We start from the raw sequence: 25,694 nt of genomic DNA, 5'->3' as shown, positions 1-25,694 counted from the left end.
AGACACCAGCCCATGGGAGCTGCTGTGGCACCATTAAAACTTTTTGCATGAAAAAGCCCAAGAATGTTTATTTTCACTTTATTTCAGGTTTTGCCTGCTGGGAACAGATGGCAAGGGGAGGGGGGTACCTGACTCTGGCTATGAAAAGAACAAACACTGCAGAGACCTGAGAGATGCAAGGTGGCAGCAGGACCCTGAGGTGACAGGACCCAGGTGACAGCAGCACGTCCTTGCCTTGTCACAGCAGTTCCAGCTGCCAGGCAGACCAGGCTCCCCAGCTCAGGCCTGCAGCTGAGCTGATGCAGCTGGAAGCAGCACAGCTCCCTGGAATTCCAAGCATGGCATTCACATCTGTTTCCAAAGACCCTGCCCACAGCTGGAAAGGAAGGGGCTCCAGGGCAACTGTTTCTTTTCAAGAGAAGCCAAAGCACCAGAGGAAAATAATTTTATTAAATCTCTGTTTAAAAGAGCAGGGGCAACACACATGTGAAGTCAGGTTGGTTTGGATGGGCTGGTTTTTTCACAGAAGAAATTCTCCCCCTTGTTTAATACAGATGTTCAAAGTCCCTCCAGGAGCCCAGCCAGGGGCAGCTCAGTGAACCAGGTAAACAATGGTGTCCCCAATGTCCCTGGTCAGGCCATTCTCAGTGACACAGACGTGCCTCTGGGCCAGGTCAATGTGGAAGGTGGCTTGCTCCAGGATGGGAGATTTCCCTGCCTCCTCTTTGCCAAGGACTGGAACCCGGCGGGGCCCAAGCACGGGATCATCAAACCTCATCAGCTTCACTCTGGAGAGATCTGCACAGACACAGCAGCTGGTCAGGGCTGCCAGCTGTGCACAGCCCCACAGCAGTGCTGAGCCCCTGCACTGCCACCCCTGCCCCAGGGAAACATCTCATGGCAACACCTGCCATGTCATGGTTTACAGCAACACAACACTGCCCTTAGTGCTTACACACAGTCACCAACAGAAATGGGGATAAGCCACACAGAAATGGGGATAGACACACAGAAATGGGGATAGACACACAGAAATGGGGATAAGCCACACAGAAATGGGGATAGACACACAGAAATGGGGATAGACACACAGAAATGGGGATAGACACACAGAAATGGGGATAGACACACAGAAATGGGGATAGACACACAGAAATGGGGATAGACACACAGAAATGGGGATAGACACACAGAAATGGGGATAAGCCACACAGAAACACCAGCTCCTAGTGCCACATTCCAAGCACTGAATTTGCTTCATCTGGCTCAGGACAGAGCTGAGTAACTCAACAGTTATTCCTCATTCTCTGAGGAATGGAGTGCAGACTGGGAGGAAGGGGAAGGTGAGAGTGATTCCAGTCCAGCTCCCTCCCAAAGGCACACCCACAGCACTGCTAAGCAGAGCAAGGAGCCTGGGCCCTGCAGCCCAGCCCTCCTGCAAGTGCAGCCTGCCAGGCTGTGCCCACTGACACCTCCTGGCAGCATGGGAGGACTCCCTGCCCCATCTCATGCTCTCCAGCCACCCCCAAAGCTCCAGCAGCAGGAGCTGGCACTGCCAGCCCTGCCCACACAGGGCATGTCCCAGCTCCTGTCACCCTGTGGCAGCCCCAGCAGGGGCACAGCTGCTACCTTTGATGCCCCTGTCCACCTTCATCAGGCGCCGCACGATGCTCTCCCTGCTGTCCCCCTGCCTGATGTCCATCCTCGTGGAGAAGTGGCCACTGCAGGGCTGAGGGTTCACCAGGAACACAGGCACACCAGGCTGTGAGGAACAACACACAGCTCAGAGGAGAGCCTGTGCTGATCCCCCAGCAGAAACATGAAACTAAAGCAAATCAACATCTGCAGTTAACAAACCTCCCAGAGGGATAAAATCCCTTCAGAACCTGGGTACCAGCACTGCCCCAGCTCTAAAATGCAGCCCAAGGTTTGAGACATATTTAGGGAAATCAATGACATTTTTACTTTTAGAGTTAGAAATATTCATACATGATAAACATTAATGCCTGATCAAAGTTTTAAAATGGCTTATTTAAAAAAAAACCCAGACAAAACTTAAGTTTCAAGTTAAGTTTTAGATTAAGTTTTCAGACTTCCAATATCTGAATTTCTGATTTTACCTCAGTTCTGAATACAGAAAATGGTTTTCCAGGACAGCAGTCTTCTTTGATTTTATCTTCTGCTTCAGATGCAAACTTCACCTCAATGTGATCCAGCTGCCAAAGGAGGAATGGGGGAGGAGGGAACAAGCAGGAGTTTAATGGCTTTAGAGGGAAGAGCAGAGGTCACAGCCCCATCAAACAGCTCATGTAGGAAAGGGGGAAGCAAACCTGCACTGACATAAAGCAATAAAAAGACACCTGAACCCCAAAACCTTGTTTGGAAGGGGCCTCAAGGGTCACCTACCCCCCATGTGAGGAGCCCAAGACCCCACTGTCAGTCTGGGGACAGGGACCCCAGAGACCTCCAGCCCTGCTGGCAGCTCCAGCAGGTACCCCTGTTCTGAGAGCACACTGCTCCCTCCCCTGTCAGGGGCTGTGAAGATTTACAGATAATTTACAGTAAAAACTGCTGCTCACCCTCAGCTTTGCTCTGACATGAGACAAACCCACCAAGGCCACACTTGTCCCACACTGTACAGGTTACATCCAGCTCTGCAATACACACAGCTCCTAATTCTTAAACAATTGATTTTGATTTTGACTGTTGGTGTTGTTTGGTTTGGGTTTTTTTAACACCACATGCCTGAGCTGTCCCTCATCACCATGCTGCCTATTAAACTAAATTCTGCTCATCATATGGAGCAGCACAACTGCTGCCAGCCTGGATGGCAGCAGCACAGTGTGGACAGCCCTGCCCAGAGCTGCTCCTTGCACGGGAGCATGCCAGTGTAGGGGCCCAAGGACTGACTGGTCTCATTTCTTAAGCTGGAAACGTGAGGTGCAGACTGGCTCAGGGAAAAATGTCTCCTCAGAAGTGCCAGTGGATGTCACTGTCCCAGCCACAGCCAGAGCTGCAGTGAAAAGCAGCCCTGCTCTCTGCAGCCATGTGTGTAGTGCACTCCCACCCAGCAGTTAATGCAGAGGCTCAGAGCTCAGGGAAGCTGCTGCCCCAGCTACCCCAATAAATGCCAAGTAGTAGGTGCCAAGCCTGTACCAACCTCCAGGGAATTTGTCAAATAAACAATGTTCTCCATGAGCACTGCACGCTCATCAAACTCCAGCTCAAGATCAAGAACACGAGAACCATTTTTCTCCAAGTTTTCCTGTGGGGAGGGGGGGAAAAAGTATTAAAACCCTCTAAGGGCTGCAAGCAAAATGATGCTTCAAAATGGCAAACTATCCCCATTAGTCATGAAAAGAATAGGCTTGTAAATCTGAGAGCTCTCTGCTGGCACAACATTAACATTGGAGCAATAATTTTCTTGTAACAGGGCTTCTTCTACAGGGAGCTGATGACACTGATGGGAGGAGTAAAAGCAATTAGAACACATTTTTAATATAGAACTGAAAAGGTGTTTGACATTCACAGTTATTTAAATCCCTACTTAATGTGCAGGTTGAGAATTCACAAAATCAGTCAGCATTTCAGTGGTATTTCACAGCAGGAAACTCAGGTTTATGACCCAGTTTAAAATAAAGGACAAGCCCACAACACCTGGACGTGCTCACAGAGCTCTCTGCAGGGAAATAACCAGCACTTTGTACCTTAACATAAAAGTAACTTCATTAGTGCAGAGAGCCAGCAGCAACAGTCACAAGAGGCACAGTATTAAAGGCAGTGTAAAAACCACACAATTTTATTTTTTTTTAACTAAAACAGAACTTCCTCTTTGGAGTTCAATCTCTCCCTGCCTGGCTCTCACATGCTGAGCCAGCTGTCTCCTTTGAAGCTCTGCTTTGTCAGCCTCAGCATGGCTGTGGTTTCCTGGTTTCCTCATCAGTGTAAGATTCCCTTTTAGCGTGGAGCTGCTTCCCCCTGTAAATCACAGAGGTGCTCCTGCACTTCAGCTCCTCTGATGAGCAGGAAGCACAAGCAGAAATGCTCCTTGTGCCCTGGAATTGATGAATAATTGGTTTGAGAGAAAGCCACTGCTCAGGGGAGTCCAAGCTCAGATGTTTCCATGTCTGTGGGAAATTGGCTGCTGCTCTGTGGAAGTGAAAAGAAGGATTTGAGGAAAGCCTCAGCTCCTTCCCCACGTGCCCCAGGATCACTCCCTGCTACCAGAATAAAGGCACCAAAACCCAGCAATGTTTCAGCCCTAACTCTTAGGACTGAGAGCCTGGCTGACCTTTCCTAGCTGGATCAGTGGATCTAACACATCCCTGCTGTTCCTGCAAACTTAGACAGGAGGCTCCAGAACTGCTCTGTGCTCTCTGCTCCTCTGAAGGCTTTCACCTGGGCTCATTCACATAGAGAGATTTTTATCATGTAGTTCTTCTGGAGATGTAAAAGATGTTTATAAACAAACCCTTGAAGATGCCAATAAGCAAAGGGCAAGGGGGGACACTGCATCCACAAAAGCCTCTCCTGTACCAGAACTGTCCCTCTGACACTTACCTTAACCATGGCAACAAAAGGCATCACCTTCTTCATGTACTTCTTCAGCTCTGGCAAGGTGCTCAGCTCACTGGCAATTACTTTGTTATCTGGCAGCTGACCTCCACTGGCCTAAACAGGGATTAAGGAGAACAGCTATCATGAAAAAGCTTGCCCTTCAGTATCATATGCCTTTCCTGCTTTCCCATAAATACCAGCAAAGTTTATCAGGATCATTGATTCCACAGATAGTTTTCTCATCCTTTTGAAACTCAAACAGCATCTAACATTAACACAGAAGAAAAGCCTGTACAGTGCCCAAAGGTGAATACCCCCAAGAACAAATTCCACTTGAGGAATATTGGTTTATCTCAGTGCCACAAGCTGGAATAGTCAGGACTCCTGAATCTATCAGCTACAACCCTGCAGTGCTCAAGCTGAGGATGGGTCATCAGGATCCCAAAAGCCACTCTCAGCAGTTTCCCCATGTCAGAAGCACAAATCCTTCTGCTTTCTTCTTATGACTGCCTTACTCCATTTCAGCTATTTCTTGTCACTGCTGGGTGGTATACACTTACTCAAGGACTAGAACAAAGCTTCTAAGCCCCTTGCAGAGTAAGGCAGCAGCAGTCTGTCATCCATCTTTCCTCAAAAATATATTTGTAAGGAAGAATATTTAAATGCTAACCACTTACAAGTTGAAGAAACAACAGAGCATAGGCACATTTTTACTCAGAGAGTCAAAACCAATGAAATGCATCTGTCAAATCAATGACAGTCCTTGGGACACTTTCATTAAGCATCAAAACTTACTGGACAGTTGAAAAAGCATAAAGAAAAACAATCTATTGACATCATGTGGTAACAGGGTACAGCTGATAAACTTCCTCCAGCTGGAAAAGAAGCCCCAGAGAGAAGGCCAGCAGCAGCAGGAGGGGCAGCAGGAGGAGGGACAGGAGGGGCAGCAGGAGGAGGGGCAGCAGGAGGAGGGACAGGAGGGGCAGCAGGAGGAGGGGCAGCAGGAGCACCTGGAAGTGGCGGCGCAGCACCGACAGCACGCTGTGCTGCCAGGGGGGGCAGGAGGGGCAGCAGGAGGGGCAGGGGGAGCAGGAGGGGCAGCAGTAGGGGCAGAAGAAGGGGCAGGGGGAGCAGGAGGGGCAGCAGGAGGGGCAGCAGGAGGGGCAGGGGGAGCAGGAGGGGCAGGGGCAGCAGGAGGGGCAGCAGCAGAAGGAGCAGCAGGAGGGGCAGGGGGAGCAGCACCTGGAAGTGGCGGCGCAGCACCGACAGCGCGCTGTGCTGCCAGGGCGGGTAGCTCCTCGCCACGTAGATGGTGCAGTGAGACGGCTTCTGGGGAGGCTCCTTAGCACTCTTCTGAGGAGAGAAAAGAAATCAGGAAGGAGCCCCCAGGCAGGGCAGAACCTTCACCCACACTGCAGACCGCCCTCACCTTCCCCTTGGCAGGAGCCAGGAAGCCCTTGAGGCGCAGGCGCAGGTCGTGAGCCGCCTCCGTCAGGTACTGGGAGGAGCGGATCAGCACCTCGTCCACCGGCCCTGCTGCTGGCCACGAGGCCCCCATGATGGAGCCAGCCTGGGGAGAGCAGGACAGCAATGCACTGAGAGGAGGCAGCCCAGCTGCTGGCCTTCCAGCCATTGCAGCTTGATTGGAAAGGAGAGCTCAGCCAGGCTGGACTGTGGTGAGCAGCACCCATCACACCCCAGAGCAGGGGCACAGGCCAGCAAGCACTTCACTGCAGGTGTGCTCAGGACTGTACACACAGTCACAACCACCACCTGGCTAGGGAATGCCATCTACAAACAGAGGGCTTAAAACACATCAAAACTAAGCTTCACACAGAAGTGTAAGACAGTTGTGTAGTTTCACTTAATTTCAGATCACCTCTTTGTGAGCAGACAGTGCTAGTAACTGGTATTAATGCTGCACACACCATCACAGCAACAGGCAGCTCCCCGCAGTCACTGTCCCAGGGACAAGGAGCCACTGGGACTCCCTGGATTCTGACACATTATTTCTACTTGTACATTTATAATATCTGACCTGGGTGTTACTGAAATAAATGAAAGCTCAGATCTGAATCAATGCCAGAACTGAAATGTCAGTACCTTCCCCAGCAGGGACCAGATGTGCTCACACAGGTGGGGGCAGATGGGGGCCAGCAGCAGAGTCTGCACCTCGATGAACTGGAACACCAGGTCCCTGTGCATGCCCTCGATGGCCAGCTCCCGGTACTTGTCCTTGGCAGCCTGCAACAGGAGCACAGCATCAGCCCTGTGCTGCAGGGAAAACATCCAGAGTCACAGACACACCTGTGGGCTCCAAAATCTCTGCCTGGAACAGGAGCACAGCATCAGCCCTGTGCTGCAGGGAAAACATCCAGAGTCACAGACACACCTGTGGGCTCCAAAATCTCTGCCTGGAACAGGAGCACAGCATCAGCCCTGTGCTGCAGGGAAAACATCCAGAGTCACACACACCTGTGGGCTCCAACACACCTTCACAATGTGAGCAGCTTGTCATAATCCATTACTGAGTTCTAAGAACTGTGTTTTCCTGAAGCACCCACGTGTGAATCTGCCAGCTGGCCATTGGATTTTTGCATTTATGTGGTACTTTAAAAAACTGTTTATTGGCACAAACATAAAAGACAAAACCAGCCACAGCTGTGCATCAGGTGCTGTCATCCCAAATAACTTACACACAGATACTAATAAGGACTGAGAAAAAGGCAATGAATATGATCTATCATTACACACAATTCAGCCTATTTAGCCCTACTCCTGAGTATCTCAAAGCAGCCACATGAAGGAGTGTGTGCAATTCATTAAATGGAGCAGCATGGCTCTGCAGACACTCTGGAGACATGATTTATGGAGGATATCAAAAAGTACTGTGCTTCCAAACGATTTTGTTGATGCATTATCTGGATTTCTCATGAAGAGCCGTTTATGACAAAAAATATAAAGAAAGGCAACACTCTTTTTAATAATGTCTTTTTAAAAGCAGCTTCTTGCTCTCATTAGATATCAGGACTATTTTCAGAATTGCATTTGCTTTCCTCTGCACCTTTGTAAACTGACACAAGCAGACCTCTGCTATTGCACATTTATTCCCTTAAAGTCCTCTCATTTCTTGGCACAATTCTGATTCCAATTCAGCTGTATAATTAAGGATCAGAGACAGAAGGATCAAAAGAAATCCACAAAGTAACAAATATGGGGTGTCACTCTCTTACACCTCCTACCTGAAACTCAAAGAACCCAGTTTTCAGAGCTTCCTTAAACATCATCTTCTCATAATTTTGGTCTGTCTTCATTATGCCTGCATTCATCTCACTGGGGAGGGAAGAGAAGTGACAACATCAATACAGCATGTCTGTAATAGCAACACTGTAAAACTGCCACCAATGCAGCCAAGCCCCATAACCTCCTCTGGAATGAGCTCTGTTGCATTCAATTCATTCATTTTTAGGAAAAAATAACTACAGGATTGCCCCTTGCAAGGAAAAATCTGGCCCAAACTGTATTATTAACTTTTGTCCCATACCTGGCAAAGACTCTGTCATTGAAGGTGCTGGCTGGGCCACTCCTCAGGCTGTCTCTGTTTGCAATCATCTCCTTCACCCACTCCACCCACGTGTAGAGACGAAGGATCCCAGCATCTGCCATGGCTTCCACAAAGTTGGCATCTTCCACCGTGTCTCCAGCATCAGCCAGGGCCAAACGCATGCCTGGGGGAGAGGGGGCATGGCTGGGCAGGTACTGCTGGGAGATGCCTGGGACATCCCTGGGGACATCCCTGGGGACATATCCATGGGAACATCCCCGGGGATCAGCTCCATGGCTGGGCAGGTACTGCTGGGAGATGCCTGGGACATCCCTGGGGACATATCCATGGGAACAACCCTGGGGATCAGCTCCATTGCTAGGCAGACACTGCTGGGACATCCCTGGGGACATCCCTGGGGATCAGCTGCCATGGCTGGGCAGATACTCCTGGGACATGCCTGGGGACATCCATGGGGACATCCCTGGGGATCAGCTGCCATGGCTGGGCACATATCCATGGGGACATCCCTGGGGATCAGCTGCCATGCTGGGGGCCATGAGCTGGCTGATACCCACAGAGTGCCATGCCTCCTGCACCCATCAGCTGACTCCAGCTGGACTTAACCAATGCAAAGCCAGGTCACAAACTGCCTGGCCAGCCAGACCTGCCTCAAAGGAGGCACTTCCCCTAGGAGAGGAACACTGCCCTCCTGGGAAAGGGACCAGACAGACACCAGCACCAGGAGAGCAGCACAGTCACTGCCCAAAACAGGAGCATGGAAGGAGCATGGCACAGGCATGCACACAGCCCATGCACACCAGCAGTGTGTCCTGAGTGGTGATCCCTCTGTGAGCACCAGCAGTGTGTCCTGAGTGGTGATCCCTCTGTGAACACCAGCAGTGTGTCCTGGGCTCTGATCCCTCTGTGAACACCAGCAGTGTGTCCTGTCCTGGGCTCTGATCCCTCTGTGAGCACCAGCAGTGTGTCCTGTCCTGGGCTCTGATCCCTCTGTGAACACCAGCAGTGTGTCCTGGGCTCTGATCCCTCTGTGAACACCAGCAGTGTGTCCTGTCCTGGGCTCTGATCCCTCTGTGAGCACCAGCAGTGTGTCCTGTCCAGGGCTCTGATCCCTCTGTGAACACCAGCAGTGTGTCCTGGGCTCTGATCCCTCTGTGAACACCCAGCAGTGTGTCCTGGGCTCTGATCCCTCTGTGAACACCAGCAGTGTGTCCTGTCCTGGGCTCTGATCCCTCTGTGAGCACCAGCAGTGTGTCCTGGGCTCTGATCCCTCTGTGAGCACCAGCAGTGTGTCCTGTCCTGGGCTCTGATCCCTCTGTGAGCACCAGCAGTGTGTCCTGTCCTGGGCTCTGATCTCTTTCTGAACACACAGAGATCCAGCAGGCTGCTCTGCCCCTGCAGGGCTCAGCCCCAGGAGCAGCTCCTGGCTGAACCAGGTGTGCTAACACACATCCCAACCTTCCAAGAGGAGGTCAGCTTTTCCACAAGCACAGGTGGTGAGTGGCAGATTTACTGCCATTCAATACTCCAATAAACTCCTTTGAGAGCAGAACACTGGTTTGAGTTTTCTGGCATCACTGACAATCAGATGCAGGTCAGAATGCACTCACCATCTGCAGAAAACTTGTCAACAGCTTGAGTGAGGGTGAGGAAGTTCCCTGTTGATTTAGACATCTGAAAGAAAGATAAGAGTGTTTGTTTTCTCACACATCCCCTGTGTTGGTGGATAAGCAAGACAGACCCTACAAGGGTTTGGGCAAACAATTTTCTCATGAATCACAGCAAAAAAGCTCTTTGGTAAATCTGAATGAGGTCTCACAGAAAAAGCAGACTGAACTCTGCATGCACTCAGCCACAAAATATAATCCCAGAAATTCCCTAAATTAAACTGAAATACTACTTTAAAACTGGCAGCTTCAGATCACCTTGTACTGATTTTTCAATTACTCCACTAGGGTTTGTTTTGGGGTTTTTTGTTTCACATCAGAGAGACAGTCTCCAAGGCCTAACTCCTGGGTTCAGGCACTTTTAATTCAATTTAGTGCCAGAACTTGCACTTATTAGCAAGCTATTGGCACAAACTTTTTCCTCTCACTGCACCTACTCCATTGCTCTAAAAAACTAAACTTTAGTTAAATAAATATTCTGTATTACCCTCAAACTTCACAGAAATGCCCTGAACTCTTCACTAAATTGGTGGGACTACAGAAGAGCTGACCTCAGAGAAAGTGACACACAGAATGACAGGCAAGGCAGGTCTTCACCTCCAAAGAAGGAAAAGCTGGAGGGCACTAATGAAGAAATGTCTCTCTTTCCCCTGCTTACATCTGAGGTTTCCAGTCTGGGTAGCAAATGCCTTTCTGCCAACACAAAGCCATGTCACACAAACCTCACCATACCTTCTCAGAATTGAGGAGCAGATGTCCATTGGCTCTCACAGCTACTGGCCACTTGTCTCTGTTTGAAGACAAGACACAAATCTTTTGGCCAAGTAAATACATTTTCTCTTTTTAAAAAAAGGAACAAACATTTTATGTGCCAGTTTGAGACAAACACCTTAAGTGGAATCTTCAAAAAAAAATACCCAAGGGTTGTGTTAAATATATTAAGGAGTGCCTGTGAAGATGGAAAGAACTACAGCACAAAGGCTAAGGATTATCATTGCTGAAATGCAAGGCAGGGAGCAGTGCACCTGCAGTTACAGGTCATTTACCCCACCTTCCTTTATGCAGGTGTTTTTAATTTAAAGGCCAGTGATTGGTACTGCCCAAGAGCACACAACAGTGCTGGGCCCACATCTCTACCCATGAAGGAAGGAGATATTAAATTACCCACAATCATCTTTACATCAGAAACTCACTTTTCCTATATACAGTTTTATACAACCCCTAAGGCAAAGTTCAAGGGAATGCAAACAGTATCTGCACCACAAAAACACCATGCAATGGCAAAGACTCTCAACCAGTCCTGCACAATCCATGGGAGCATATATGGCTCTTTTAACCATCCTGGAGAAGGAATTGAGGAGACTTAATAATAAAGTCACACAAATTCCAGGGCAGGAATACAGCTTAACACTGGGAAATCCAAAGGAGGAGAAAATGCAGAAAAACCAGGTAAATGGTAAAACCCCCTTCCATTTCAATAACTTCTATTATAGACAATTGTATCAAAGCTGCAATAGGAAATAGCACATCTCAGCACAATTCTGAGTGTTGTACAGTCCAAAGGCCATTAGCCAATGTAACAGAACTGCAAAGTCTCCAGCTTTACCTGCAGCATCCCCAGCTCACCTCTGCTCTGACCACATGGCCACGTGGTTGTAGAGGTAGTATGACAGGTGATTGGGAACAAGGTCTTTGCCAGAAACTCTGAGATCCACAGGATACCAAAATTCAAACTCCTCCTTCAGCTTGTCCAACTTTTCCTTTGGAATCTCAGTCTTAGGGAATGGAGCTGTCTTGAAGAAGATGTAATCCCAAACCTCTTTGCTCATTTGATGGGCCCTGCACAGAATCAGTCCCACATTGCACAGTCAGTAAAAGCTCCTCACTTCCTATAAGGCAGCTTAAACCTGCTGCTCCATGCTGACAGCACAGCCCATGTGGTCAGTAAACATGGACAGAGAGCCCAGGGCCTTTCCCTGAGTGAATCCAATGTCAGAAACCAATTCAGAACTGCTCAAGCCGTGCCCTGCTTAAACTGCCCTTTGAGATTTGCCAATAAAACATAAAGATCCCATACAGAAAAAGTGACCAACAAGTAAAGCATAACATTGAATATCCTGGAAACCTGATGACTTCTTTTCCAAGTGTCACCACCCAAGCCTCAGCAGCCCCTGTGGCCTCAAGTGAGCACAGAGCCCCTCCCTGGTCTCATGGAGCCATTCCCTCTGGCTTCCCAGAAGCCAAGGAGCAGGAGGACAGGAGAGAGCTGCTGTACAGTTCAAGGCTGCATCCTACATGGAAAATATTTGTGGTCTTTTGCTACTTCCAATGGAATGAACATTTTAAGTTAACATTTACTGCAAGACACATCTTACCAATTACCAGAGGGAGGATCCCCAATTTTGAAGGAAAATACTGATGAGATGTAAGTGATACCCACAGCTCTGTGGCCACTGGGCTGCATTAACACAGATCCTTCTTGTTTCTGCAGAGACTTCTATTCCTGGCTCTCAGAAGCTCAGCAGAGTGCACCAGACACTGCATGCATTCCAAATGAAGTACTTGCAAGGCAAAGTTTGCTATGGGTTAGCACCTGCTAAGGGGCTCTGACCTGTGCTGTGCAGAGAGGAAAAGCATTCTGAACCCCAGACACTTCCAGTACACATGAAAAAAACACCTCAGATGATGGTCTGTAGTACCAGTCCAGAATAAATCCTACAGGCACAGCTTTGCTGGTCTGCTCTGGCAAATCTTGCTCTTTGCTTTCAATTCCTGTGCTATGACTGGGCTTGTGCTTGGCCAAACCCACTGCAACTGAAGTGACTGAAAGGAAGGGCCACAAATCCCCTTTTCCTTCACACCACAGAGCAAGCATCAGCAAAAGCATTTTCCAAGGCTGCTAGATGTTATCTACCTGCACAGAAGAGCACTCTAATTGCACATGCTTCATTACACCAGATCTGTAATTCAGGGCCAGGATGTTCACTTCAAAGCTTGTTTCTAGACACGACCAGCTCGTGCTCAGCTTCTCTGTAATTACAGGGGTTTGAGCCCAAATGACAGCCTTGCCCAGTCTCAGAGGTATTTCTGGCTGTAAGAATCAGAATCTTTACTTTGGAAATGGTTTTTAGATTAGTTATAGCATCAAGTAAGAAAAGTTTCCATTCCAATATGCAAACTACTCCAGAAATCAGTCCATAAACCACACAGAATTAGAGAAGATGATTCAAAGCATAATCTGAAGTGTTTTTTCAACTCCAGACAAGAGAACTTAGTGGTTTCCTCTCCTTACCTGATGCCCAGAGGAGATTCCCCTTGGCCCCTCAGGTTCCCTCCCTGCAGCAGGTGAGCCACGGTGTAATAGGCCATGTAGATGGTGGAGTCAGAGAGGGACTCAATGAGCCACTGCTCATCCCAAGGCAAGCGGGTCCCTGGGTGGGAAGGCTGTGTCAGCAGCACCAGCACACCCCACCCACACACACAGCAGCAGTTACATCCTCAGTGGAGCACATGAACATATCTACACACATTAGTACTATGCTGATGCTTTTAAAAACATTTGGTTTAAAAATTAAATCATGCATTAGAAAATTTCACTCAGGAGCAAACAGTTGCTGATTTTCAATCTGTTTCCTGACACAGCTCAGCTCAAGCCCACCTGCTGTGGGCTACAGTGCACTTCTAGCTGCTGTCCCACGGCAGGCTACACAAGATGAAGGGTAATAGGAATTGGAGGAGAAAGCCCAAGGACTGGTGTAAGTTCCCTCTTCTGAGGACCCTTCCAAATCAATGACTCAGACAAAAAGCTGCCAGGATACTGCACAGATCTCCTGCAGTAGTGCAAATGTTACCAGCCCCATGCATATCCAACAAAGCACACACCCTCTGGGATGCTGGGCCAAGGTACCAGCTGGACAGTGCTGCTCCCACACCTCCCTGCACCCCTGGGGGTGTTGTACAGCACTTAAGCCTTCCAAATGAAACAAGAAGCACCATCATCACAAAGCACCAGCTGGGAAGGGAATGCTTTGCCTACCTAAGCCATACGTCCTGGAGCATGCATGCTCTTGTAGCCAACCTAAGGTAGCTTCAAAATTTCTCCTGGTCTCTTCACAGAACCTGTAAGAAAGAAGCTCTTACTGCTTTCAGCTCTCTCAGACCCCACCAAGAGCAGCAAAGTCACTCTCCTTCCCAGCCACGTCCATAACTCACGTCTCCAGATGCTGCAAGCACTCTGATGCCTGCTTCTTCCAGCTCACTTCACCATAATCCAAATACCTACAGCCAGGAGAGGCTTACTGTAATAAAGCAGTCAAGAAGCAGTGTGCAATTGGGGAACTTTCCAACTGCAGCCTTGTTTCACTTACCACTGGTCACAAAGGGCCACGACACACTCATCAGCAGATCTCGACATCACCTGTTTCTCAGGCTCCATATAAATCATGGCCTCACCCTAAGGGGTGGAAGGGCAATGAAAGCTGACAGGAGCAAAGAACTGAAAATCCTGACAGCTTACTAAAAAGCATCCCCACCATTCTAAACTGGTTTATGGCATCCACTGCATAGCTCTCCCCACGGCCCAGCTCTCTGCCTCAGTATTTTCCCCCAGGTAAAATGAGGCAAGGCTTGACTCTGAACTTCTCTGAGGGGCCAGCTCACAGCACTTTGTACAGAATGCATGAGGAGAAGGAGGACATAAGCACAGAATACTCCCCACTGACTGTGCCCCCTGATTGAAACAGCTCCTAGGAAACTCTGGGGGACAGAGGGAAGGGGCAAGGCAAAGGAAAATGGGATGCTGAGCCCCAAAGGTACGTGCACACACCAGTGCTGATGCAGTATAATCTGGACACAACAATGCCACAACAACAAGGGAATAATGACTAAATGCTTGAAGATGCTCCCACTCCCAGTCCTCATCAGGGAGTCTCATTAGAGGGATGCCACAATCACTGTTTGTTTACTGCTCTCCAATTTCTGGAAGAAGAGCCCAGCAATGGGGCATTTGCATATCACACATCGTCTTCACTTGAAAGAGACTTGGCAGCTCAGGTCCTACACTTCCAGCATGTCCCAGCTACATTAAAGAATAAACTGGACCACCAGAACATGTCCTAGGGAGGGTGACAAGGCAGGGAACAAGAGAACTCTACCTAAGGTGCTCAGCCCACCCAGCCCAAGAACATCAGGTGTCTCTCTCTGCAGTGACCCAAAGCACCCTGAGGGCTGCAGAACCACACCAGGGGTTTCTCTGGCAGCTCAGCCCTGTGAAAAGGACAAAACACACAATTCAGGAGCAGCTGTGGCACTGTCACATACCTTATCCAACATCAGCTTCTGAATACGTTTCTTGACATCTTGAACTTTTTGTCCCTTGAATTCACTCACCAACATCACCTATAAAAGATGGGTCGCAGGAGATAATTGTTTTCAAAATTTAGCAAGAAACAGGTGCCATAGGTGTTCAAATCAATATAAGGAAGTAGCAGGGGCTGCAATCTTGGACATTGTCCTGGGTTGGAATGGAAATGAGTACAGGTGTTGTTTTTTTCATTATGTGTAATCATCTTTACCCAAGAACAGTTTGTACATGTCAGCATCCACACAGATTGCAAAGAGTCAGAAATAAAAACTGTTGCTTGCTAACAGAAGAACAGCTGAGAAATACACATGGTGAGCCACTGAGGTAAAGACAGGAGAAGAAAAACAAACCAAAATAAACACCAAAACCAACCCAAAAACTAAACAAAATACCTGCAAACAATAACACTTTGCTCATTTCGTATCAGTTTCCCTATCCACACTCACAACAAAACACATCAGCTCCCCAGGTGATCACTTGCTCAGAAACCAGTTTACAACGCTCAGAGAACACAGCCATGTACCAGTGGAAACTTTCCCTAATTCTGTATCACTCCTCCAACTGCAGAACCTTACTGCAGGAAGAGTCTGAGTGAAAAGTCCTTTGGGACTTTTCTGGGGAAAAGGACACAGTCCCTCTTTCTTGAGATTTTTTAAAAAATTCTTGACCTGCCTTTTTTTTCTCCTAGTTAAACTCACCAAGAAAGCACTTACCAAGATCTTGTATTACTTACTCCCTCATAGAATCCTTTCAGGTACACTTTCTCCTTGGCCTCTGCAAGCTTCTCTCTGTCATTCTGGCTCTGGATTTTGAGCTCATCACAGATAAATGGAGCACAAAGGTTGCCAAAGTCTGGGATTTCAATGATGGGCACCTGAGAATGACCAAAGGGCAGTCAAACCCCTGCTGCACCTACTGCTCACCCCGCACATGGTGGCATCTGACACCCTGTACAGACACAGCATCTAACCCAAGTGACAGACTGCTGCAATCCCCTCCTGCCCAGCTGCTCTGGCAGCCCCAGGGCACTGCTGAGCTGCCCAGGTGCATCCATGTCACCACACCAAGCTGGCCCAGGGGCTGGAGCTGGTGTGGGGAACCAAGGGTTCAGCAGAACACTGAGGTGGCTTCACCTGAAACCTGCATTTTCATCTTCTAATGAAAACTGCCTCAGCCTCCAGGCTGTGCTAACAGGGAGGGACTTCAGCTTTGTGCATTGAACAGAACCCTCCTAATGAGGGCACTAAGTTTTAATCAGCCAACAGGTTCTCAGTGTAATGATGCACTCCATTTCCCAAAACAATAATTCCCATAAAAATTGATACTCCCCTTTCTCTCTGAAGTATAGAAATAGAACAACAAATCTTGATTGCAACCTCTAACAGACCAAAAGTTGAACTGCAGGAAAATATGAAAACTTTAAGATTTTCAGCTCTGTCAGCTGAGAAGGACCTTATACAGAAACCCTGGAAGAGGCAGCAGAGCTCCTGGTTGGTCTCTCAGTGAGCAGAACATGCTGAGTGCTGCAGAGGGACAGCCCTGGCTGCACTCACCGGCTCGAATGGCAGGACCATTTCATCCCTGATGCCATACTTCACCCTCAGAGCCTGCAAAGTTGGAAGAAAAAAGAAAAAAACCAGTAGATAGAAGTCTTCTAGATTTAAAGGTTTTTATCTATTTGTAGTGTCTTTTTTGTACAAAATGCTTTATTACAAATCAGACAAAGCCACCTCCCTGGCCTCTCACCATTTTTTGACACTTGAGCTCAACCCCCATCTCATTTCCAGGAGATTCTTTGCTATAATTGTCTATATTTTTTAAAAGGGGAAAAACTGATACTGCTCTGAAATGAATGGACAAAAATTGAGCAGCCAGGGAGAGCTGTTCAGACACTGATGTGCTCCTGCTGTTAGACACAACCACTCCAGTCTCATTTGAAATTCATAGAGAATCTTAATCTCACTTTTGGAAGTAACTTCCACAACAGGAATTAATTTCTGTTTTCACTGGTGCTACTCTCTACCTTAAAGTGCAGCACAAGTTACATGATTCTCATCCAAAACTCGGACCTGAAGCATGGAAAAAAAAAATGTCCCGGCCCAGTTGGTTTAAATTTCATTTATTTTTTACTGCCTTGATAGAGATGGCAAAATGCCAATTAAAGCAAGTTTCATTTTACCCACTGGATATCCACTTCTGACCCTCCTCCCTAGGGAAAGCAAACAAACAATTCAGTTAACAGACTGACCTGCTTCTTTTTCAAGTCTCTCAGGGCTGCAAAGTCATCTGGAGAGTCTGAGGGAACACTTGTCACCACTCCAGTTCCTTGGCAGAGGAAAAGATAAGCAGAAGAAAGGATCAGTCCCCACATCTGAATGCCAGTGCCCATCCCACAGGCTCTGCTGCAGAATTACCTTTATCCTCCTTGATGGTGAGCATGGGCAGGGCATATATGACCTTGTAGGTGCTGAGGGGTGCTGAAAGTGCAGCACCCAGAATCTCCTGGGCAGGACAAAGGAACAGCATTACATAAATCAGGGCCTTCCAGCCCAGCAGAGTAAGCTCTCCTGGCCAATACTCTTCACATTTGCTGTCAATTTTCCTGACACATTACAGACAAATTAAATACACTTTGATATACAGACAGACAAGGAGGAAGTACATATGAAAATGTGTGGTACTATTACAGACAGGGTGTAGGTTATTTACTGGTAGAAAAGTCAAATACCAAATACCAAGAAACTGAAACTACTAGTATGTGGAATTGGGAAAGGAAGCAGAAGGACAGTTTGCTCCCAAGTATCTGAAGCTGCTTTGTGTCAGGATGAATGAAGACCACTGATGACACACAAAGCACACAAGTTAAGGACAGCAAATCCCAAAACCACTGACATTGACTACTCAGCTAAGAAAGCTTCATTCACACAGATGCACTGGAAATGTCAGCACCAACAAAAGCCTTTTCCACACAACCCTTTCTAGCTGTTACTTCTTCCCCTCCCTTTCCATTCACTCTTCCCAGCAAGCAGAAAAGTGTTAACACTATCCTTCCACCACAGCATGCTGAGGGAACAGGAACATCTGTGCCCAGCTAAGTGCAGCAGCTCATTCCCCCAGCAGCAGCTGTGCCTTGGCCAAGGAAGTGCCTGCTGCTTGCCTTGTATGTCACTAACCATTTCAGTCACCCCAAAGTTTCTGGAACACCTCCTGTATTTTCTCTGAACTCCAAGCACTAGGCCAGAGCCCAGCTGAGCAGAGCAGCACCCCCAGGCTCTCACCTCCCCCATGAGCTCCTTGACCACGGGCAGGACCCCGCTGTCCCTGGTGAAGCCCTGGTAGGACATGTTCCTGGCAGCCCTCTGGGTGCAGATGAAGATGTCCCCACTGGCAGTCTCAAAGCCAATGTACTTCATGTCAGGCCTCAGCCAGCAGTTGGTCTGGCCAAACATGGTCTCTGGCCTCAGCGTGGCAGCCACCAGGAAGATGTTTTTTCCTCTCAAGCCACTGGGGGGAGAATGTACTGGGTAAGTTACCAAAAGAAAGTCATTCCAAGCATGCAGAACATGCTTTTAAACTAACACCAACTTTCAAGCAATGCTCCCTAAGAGACAAAAGTGGGTCATTCATTCAGTGTGGGTTTTCCATATTCTTTCCTTTTTTTTTTTTTTAATTCCATCTTGAGTTCCACACAGACACAGCGAATAGAACAGCTCAAAACTCTGACCAGGTCACTGAAGTGATGGAAATAACCAGCAGAATTAAATTTTGCATTAGGCAAAACAGACTGTTTAATTCAATGGTCAGTTCTGGCCAGGAGACAGAGCCCATCTGCCACTAAAAAATCAAGACCTACCTCAATTTTGCAGGGTAAGGATCCAACACCTTCATTTTTATCAGTGTGTATTCTTGAGGACCAACACCCTACAATTCCCACAAACAGTGCAACAATCAATAAATGCAACTCATATGAGCAGGAAAGAAAATAAATCCTCTTCTGCAGGAACCTAATCCAAACACTATTTCCTCAGAGCAAATCCCATCTCCATTCATATGAAAGGCTGCTCACTAGAATACAGACTGCAGAGAGGCTGTACTGTGCTCCTACAGCCAGAAACTTACTTGCCACAGACATGGTCTCAGCAGCACCTAAGTTAACAACAGTTTATTTAGTATCAACAGATAACAACACAACAGAGTGATGCTGCTGGCACAGACTGCCAAACAAGCTCAGAAACCAGCTCCAATGGAAAATACTGCCCATAGCTCCAGACAAATCTGCTCAAGATTTCAATTTTCACATGCACTGACAGCTGAGAGACAGTGACTCTGCACATCCAAACTATTGCTCCAAGATACAATTTACTTTCCATTCACTATTTAAGATCATAAGCAATGCATGAAAGTGTGAATTAAAATATTACCTCTCCTGTTTGCCTGTCATGATCCATGCAAGGCTGTCCATCTTTAGGGGAATAAATTGTGTATCTGGAAAAGGCATATCTTCATTTAGCAGTGAATAAAATAGTGTACAGAGCAAGAAGAAAAAAAAAATACAGCTCTCTGGGAAAAAAAAGATCTCTTAACGGTATTTTCAGATTTTGTGTGGATCTGTATCCAGTGCCAATGTTCAGTTTTCCCAAGAGCTTTCAGAACTGACCCTTTTTGCTTGGAGTTGGTACCCACAGAAAAACTAAACCCAGAAGACAAATCTCACACACCATGTGGCACAACAACTACATTTCAGCACAGCAGAGCAGCAGCAGTGGAGGTTCTGGTTTCAGCTGAGTTAAATGCACACTCTAGAGATGTGTCACAGGGCTCTGTCCTTGGTCCAGAGCTCATCCACCCTCCCAAAACCTGAGAGCTGAGAGGCAGCTCACCTTTTGCCAAACTTAATCTTGTTTCTTTCCTTCAGGGTAAGGAACTGCCACCGCACAAAGGAGTCGTAGTAGGGGTTGACATCTGTGGTGATGAAGGAACGCCTCCAGTCCACCTGCAAGCAACAGGCTCCAGGAAATCAACAAATCAAAGGAATCCCATAGCACCTTAACTATTATTCTAAAAATAAAACAGCTTTCTCTCCAAAAAGACACTGCAAGTACATATCCCATAAAGGGTGTAAGCTTAACCACACCTGAGCCTGCTCTCAGAGCAGGGACAGCAAAGACTCAAGGTCCTTCCACTGACTGAGAAATTCAGAGGTTTTGTAGTAGTTTAAACCAACCATTCAAGCTGAATTTTAGCACTGCCTTGTTTCATCGTCTTTATTTCTCCTCATTTTCAAAAATCTGCTGTCAGCAGGACAAGTACTTTCAGGAAGAAGAATGTGATGTTAATTAGAATTACTGTCAATACTGACTACAGAAGTTCTCACATGGTTACCCTAGGTCATCATGTCTTCACTGGACTCATTTCCAGCTGTGACCACTGTATAGGGTACAAGCTCTATATAAGAAAGCACTTATTATCACCCAAGACCATTAACATGTTAAATGACTAATTCCATAACTATCAGAAACATTCCTGGAATGATGCTGGTATTACACAGAAAATCTCACTCAAACACAGTAACAATACAGGTATGGCTGCCTGGATAACTGAGGTTAGGAGCACACAGTCACCTTCAGTCCCATGCTCTTCAGATCCTGCACAGCAAGGGGAGGGAAATAATCCAGCCAGTGCTCAGCTTCAGAAAAACTGACCACTTCTTCATCAGACAGACCCAAAGACTTCATGATCCCCCACTGGTATTTGGAAGAGCCAGTCTTGGCAGCAGCCTTGCTCTGAAAGAACAGGTGGGATTAGGAAGAAGCCCACAGTCTTGTCACAAGTGCATTTGTTAATTTGTTAGAGCTAAGTTAATGTTATGGGTTCTGATTCCAGATACACAAGTTAATATAAATACTCTCACATCCTCTAACAGTGAGGGCAATTGATTCTACATTCTACACCCTGTATTCACAGTTTTCATTCTACCATTCTTGTATTCACTGTTCATCCCCTAACCCTCCTCTGTTGCATGCTGATGTCCACAACACCTGCAGAGGCTCTGCCACAACAGCCTGGCCAGGAGCTGCCTGTTGCCAAGGCCCTGCTCAAACCCATGGGATTTGCACCACAGAAAGGTGGGAAGCCATGCACCCTGTACCAAAAACCTTTGCTGCTGTCACTTTGCCCATAGTACTTGTCCCAGCTGCTGTCCCTTGAGAATCTCCTGCCTCTCCCCAGCACTGACCCAGGCAAGGCCACACCTTCTGTCCTGCAGAGCAGCCAGCACCCCAAACCCAGCAGTTCTGGTGGGACAATCTCCTGATCAACATAAACAACATACAGAGCATCTCTAAACTTTTCCTAGATTTTATTCTTTGCCTTGCTTTGGGATACTCCCAAAATCCTAAATCTCACTTAAATACCTGGTAAGTGAAAATAGTTTGGATGGTTTCACTGAGCCTATCTAGACAAAACTGGGTAGATACCAACTTAAAAACAACAACCAGAACAGCAGTGATACACATGCTCTACCTCTGAGAAAGCAGGACTACAACCAGTTGAGGTTTCTGTGAGTCCAAAGGAGGAAAAGCCCACAATGTGCACACTGAAGTTTGGAAAGCATGGCTCTCAGTCCAGGAAGGCTTAGTTTAAACTTTACCTTTTTGCCTTTTGCTTTGTCTTTGATGATAATTTCTTCCTCTTTTTTACCAGAATTTTCTTCCTCTTCCTCCTCCTCATCAGGAAATTCTGGTGGGCAACCATACAATTCCATTTCTCTTTTCAGCTTATCTGCACAAGCCTGAACAGAGTTCTTGTGTTAGCCAGGGCACTGGCTGCAATCACAGCCAAGACTGGGTTCTACTGAGAACATTCTGCCTTCCATGCTTTCAGCTTTTTCTGGACTTTGCATTAACATCTAGGGGATCCTGCCACTTCCAGAACACCTTCCAGGCAGGAAGAGGTTTACTGTAAGGATTTTCTTGTAAAGGAAAACATACAACAGGTAAAATTTAGTTTTCCAGCACTTTATCTTCTAAAGTGATGTCACAGCTCAAGCACAACACGTTTATTACAAATTCAGGATCCAAATCACACTGTCCTGGTGAGTTTTTAAATAAACTAAGGTGATGTTGGGGATGGACAGTAAGCAAGGCAGCTTTAGGGATAAAAACCCCATCAGAAACAGCCCCAAACAACTGCAAAACTCACCTTGATGGGCATCCCTGTGCAGTGCAGCCCAAAGGGAAACAGGCAGCTCTTCCCCTTCAGCCTCTGGTACCCGACTGCAAACTACAGAAGGGAAAATGGAACAGCTGGAACAGCTGGAGCAGCCCCAGCTGACAGCACCTGCTCAAACACAGGGGGACTCCTCCTCTACTGCAGCCACTGGCAGCTGGCACAGCTGGGGAGGAGCTCTGGCAGCAAGGTGAACAGGAGTTTGCCCTGTGCCTGCACATACAGGTGTGCCAGGCTGGCTGTGTGCAGAAACCCTGGGTGCAGAAACAGGGCTGGAATCCCAGCCAGCACCAAAACGTGCTCCCACACAGGGCACAGCAAGCACAAACCAAAGGGACAGGTCTCTTGTGAAAGTTGAGCCATTCAGCAGCATCTCCTAAAAATGTCATATCAAAGAACAAACAGGGGAAACACCTGCAGCCCTACCTCATCAAATTAAAAATTACAGTCATGGAATTTCCCTTCAGCTAGCAATATTCCTACTGAAAATGTGGGAAAAAAGGAGAGTTTTGTAAGTCATTACTAAATGACATGGCATCCTGTTAGCTCAAACTGAACTACAAAATCAGCACTTGTTCCAGAGCAGTATTTAAAGGTACCAGCAAAGGAGAAGCCTTACCTCACATTTGGATAAGGAAAATGTGTGTCCCAGGTGCAGGCGGCCGTTCATGTAGGGGTAAGGAAAGGTGACAAAGTACTTCCCTTGGCTGAGAGGAAAGCCAGATAATTAAAACACCTAATTAGCTTTGTAAATGACCATCACACAATACACAAGCAAAACATGTGTCAGGACTAACATGACACAGAAACACTGAAATAGATATAGCATGTTCCCAAAGGTAACATATTCTAATCCTGCTTCTGTAAATTACAGCAAAGACTTGAAGTTTTTATTTTTTTAACCTCTCACTCTGTGAGTTCAGATTTTAAGGTCACATTGCAAGCAATCACTCCATTCACAAGAATATATTGTTGTAGGATGTTTCAGACATATTACAGGCTGGAACCTGAGCTCCCAAAGCAGCTAAAAATGTATTTACATTTAGGACACTCCATTTCTACCTCTACCTTTGCACTCTACTTCACACCTTGTCTCTTCCCTTCACACACTCCCTCCACCAATAACATGCAGGAATAAAGGCCAAGTCTTTGTTTGCTCACAAAATCTACAATTTAAGAACCTGCCACCTGTTACACCGCTTCAGTTATTTATCTTGGTTTAGTGTGACTTTCCCACACACCAAATATTAATCTCACATTAATCTCACTGCTTTTGCAGTCAGAGACCTTCCCACAGGATTCATGCCATTCCCCAGGCAGGCTCTGCACACCTGAGAAGAGCATGGATCCCACCAGCTCCAGAGGAACTGTGCATTCCCAGAGGATAAACAAGTCTCTCAGGGTTTATAGGGGTAGAAATAAAAGCAAGAGCCATATGGTCTCCCCCAAGAGTGCAGAGCCCTCTCTGCACTGGGAAAGGCTCTTCCTGCCACAGCTCTGCTCCATCCCCTCTGGGGCTGCAGCCAGTGGTGGCCAAGGTGGCTCACCCCCTGTCCCCATAGCCAGGACCCCCTCCAGTTCCACAGAAGTGCAAGAGGCTGGGCTGCAGCCAGGACACAGGAACTGGTGTGACACTGCTGTGGCTGTGAGGCAGAGCAGGACACCTTCCCTCAAAGGGAAATCTCAGTGCTGAGGGCTCAGGCAGCACCCTGAGGAACCCCCTCCACGTCAAACAGCACAAGTCACCAGAGAGAAGCTGGTTTTCAGACCACAGAGGGTAGTGACACTACTAGGGAATGGAACAGCTTGTCTCATCCCACTGGAACTCAGCCACACATGTACTCAGCTGCTTCATGTCATCAGCTACAGAAACACCTACAAGGTGTGAGCAAGTCCCTGCAGCTGAGCCATGAATACTGCTCACTACAAAGGGGGCACCTTCCCCCACCAGATTTGGAATGAAAGGGCATTTCAAGCAGCAAAAAACCGAGTACAACGATACCTCCTCTGGTCTCTCCTGTCTGCAGCATTGATCTCAAACACTCGGTCATGGTCCCACTTCTGCTGGACTTCTCTTTCAATCTTCTTCAGGAAATCCACTTTCGCTGTTCCTTTACGCTCCTGCTCAACAGGGAAAGGCAGAGAAGTCTGGCTGAGCAGGGCCAGAAATGACACAACTGTAACCTACCATAGAGCACTGCTGATCTCCTTGGGCCAGGGCAAGCACTGCAGCAACAGCCAGAGCAGCAGTGGTGACTTTGCAAGCCTAGGCCTGGGATCAGCCTTCTGAACCTGGGCCTGAGGTCTGCAAGGAAAGTGTTAACAGCCCTTCTCCAGGGCAAGGGACCTACAGCAGCCAGGACAGACACACACAGAGACACACACACACACGCCATATTCCAATAAAGAACAAACTCAGAGAGGTCTGAACTCGGGAAGTAGAAGAAGATATAAACCCTAAGTGAAAACACCCAAAGAACTCTGGTTTTACTGCACACTCTCCATAAACCCATGCGATGCATCCTCCTCCTGACGCACACGAAGCGAGCGCAGCACTCCCCGTGCCCGGACACACCCGGGCTGGGGCTCAGGGGAGGCATTCCGACAGGTAAAGCATTCCGCCAGGTAAGGAATTCCGCCAGGTAAGGCATTCCGCCAGGTAAGGCATTCCGAGCGGAGTTAATTCAATCAGCGCCCCCAGCCCTTCCTCTCCTTCTTTTATCACATAACATACGGCAAGTACTAAAGAGCTTATTCTTTCACCATAAAACAGACAAGAATTGTTAAAGGATACCCGCATCACAGACACACACATTCTGCACTCAGAAATGTTGAGGATTTAGCTTTTTCCCATCGAAACCAGACAATCCCAAGATCCTTTCACCAAGGGGCCGCAGCCCTCGGGCAAAGGCCCCGCGCACGCCGCTGTGGAACCCTCTGGCCGGAGACCGAGGAGCGGCCCTGAGGAGAGGCGGGGAGCCGCCGGGAGCCCCGAGCCGGAGCCGGAGCCCGAGCCCGCCGCACTCACCGCCATATTGCCGCGCCTGACGGGGCCGCGCGAGCCGTGCCAACGCGGCACCGCGGGGGAGCCCGGGCCGTACCAAGGCAGCGGGCGGGGGGACACCGGGCCCTCCTTAGCTGGAAGGGAGGGGACAGAAGGAGCGCGGGAGGGAGAGCGAACGGAGAGATGGCTGCGGCCGCTTGTCCCGGCTGGGGACGGGGAAACGAGCCCGCTGTGCCAGTCCGGGGTGCGCGCCCGCCGGCACGCTGGCCCTTTAAGAGCACCCCCCTAAGATGTCGCCGCGGGTTCATGTGC

The 25,694-nt window shown here is 48.0% G+C and overlaps 1 protein-coding gene across 2 annotated transcripts; it reads right to left on the bottom strand.

The window, feature by feature from the left end:
* Positions 1 to 431: 431 nt before the first annotated feature.
* Positions 432 to 25,666, bottom strand: LARS1 (leucyl-tRNA synthetase 1). Of its 2 annotated transcripts, none has more exons than XM_056502233.1 (32): positions 25,407 to 25,666; positions 24,381 to 24,499; positions 22,998 to 23,085; positions 22,352 to 22,432; positions 21,801 to 21,941; positions 20,773 to 20,934; positions 20,032 to 20,144; positions 19,573 to 19,636; positions 19,005 to 19,072; positions 18,430 to 18,655; positions 17,566 to 17,653; positions 17,400 to 17,476; positions 16,705 to 16,758; positions 15,885 to 16,025; positions 15,109 to 15,186; positions 14,157 to 14,242; positions 14,002 to 14,067; positions 13,826 to 13,908; positions 13,082 to 13,220; positions 11,416 to 11,628; positions 10,522 to 10,579; positions 9,733 to 9,796; positions 8,102 to 8,285; positions 7,800 to 7,890; positions 6,661 to 6,801; positions 5,987 to 6,127; positions 5,800 to 5,910; positions 4,561 to 4,671; positions 3,161 to 3,265; positions 2,121 to 2,216; positions 1,630 to 1,762; positions 432 to 798 (listed from the first exon to the last, which is right to left on the bottom strand). In XM_056502233.1, exons 1-32 carry the CDS (start codon positions 25,410 to 25,412, stop codon positions 593 to 595), a joined length of 3,534 nt encoding a protein of 1,177 aa, XP_056358208.1. In that variant the 5' UTR covers positions 25,413 to 25,666; the 3' UTR covers positions 432 to 592. The 2 variants fall into 2 exon arrangements, with proteins under 2 accessions (XP_056358208.1, XP_056358209.1); XM_056502234.1 differs by having other exon boundaries at positions 5,800 to 5,907; positions 25,407 to 25,623.
* Positions 25,667 to 25,694: the final 28 nt, after the last annotated feature.

This window comes from Oenanthe melanoleuca, chromosome 13, assembly GCF_029582105.1.
Source record: "Oenanthe melanoleuca isolate GR-GAL-2019-014 chromosome 13, OMel1.0, whole genome shotgun sequence".
Classification (NCBI taxonomy): domain Eukaryota; kingdom Metazoa; phylum Chordata; class Aves; order Passeriformes; family Muscicapidae; genus Oenanthe; species Oenanthe melanoleuca.
This window is presented reverse-complemented; position numbering and strand designations above follow the sequence as displayed.

Coding starts and splice junctions, on each gene's coding strand:
- LARS1 (XM_056502233.1), bottom strand. Junction 16,759..17,399: donor GAGACTTGAAAAAGAAGCAG/GTCAGTCTGTTA, acceptor CCAACTTTGCAG/GCTCTGAGGGTGAAGTATGG. Junction 4,672..5,799: donor TGCTGCGCCGCCACTTCCAG/GTGCTGCTCCCC, acceptor ATCCCTGTTTAG/GCCAGTGGAGGTCAGCTGCC.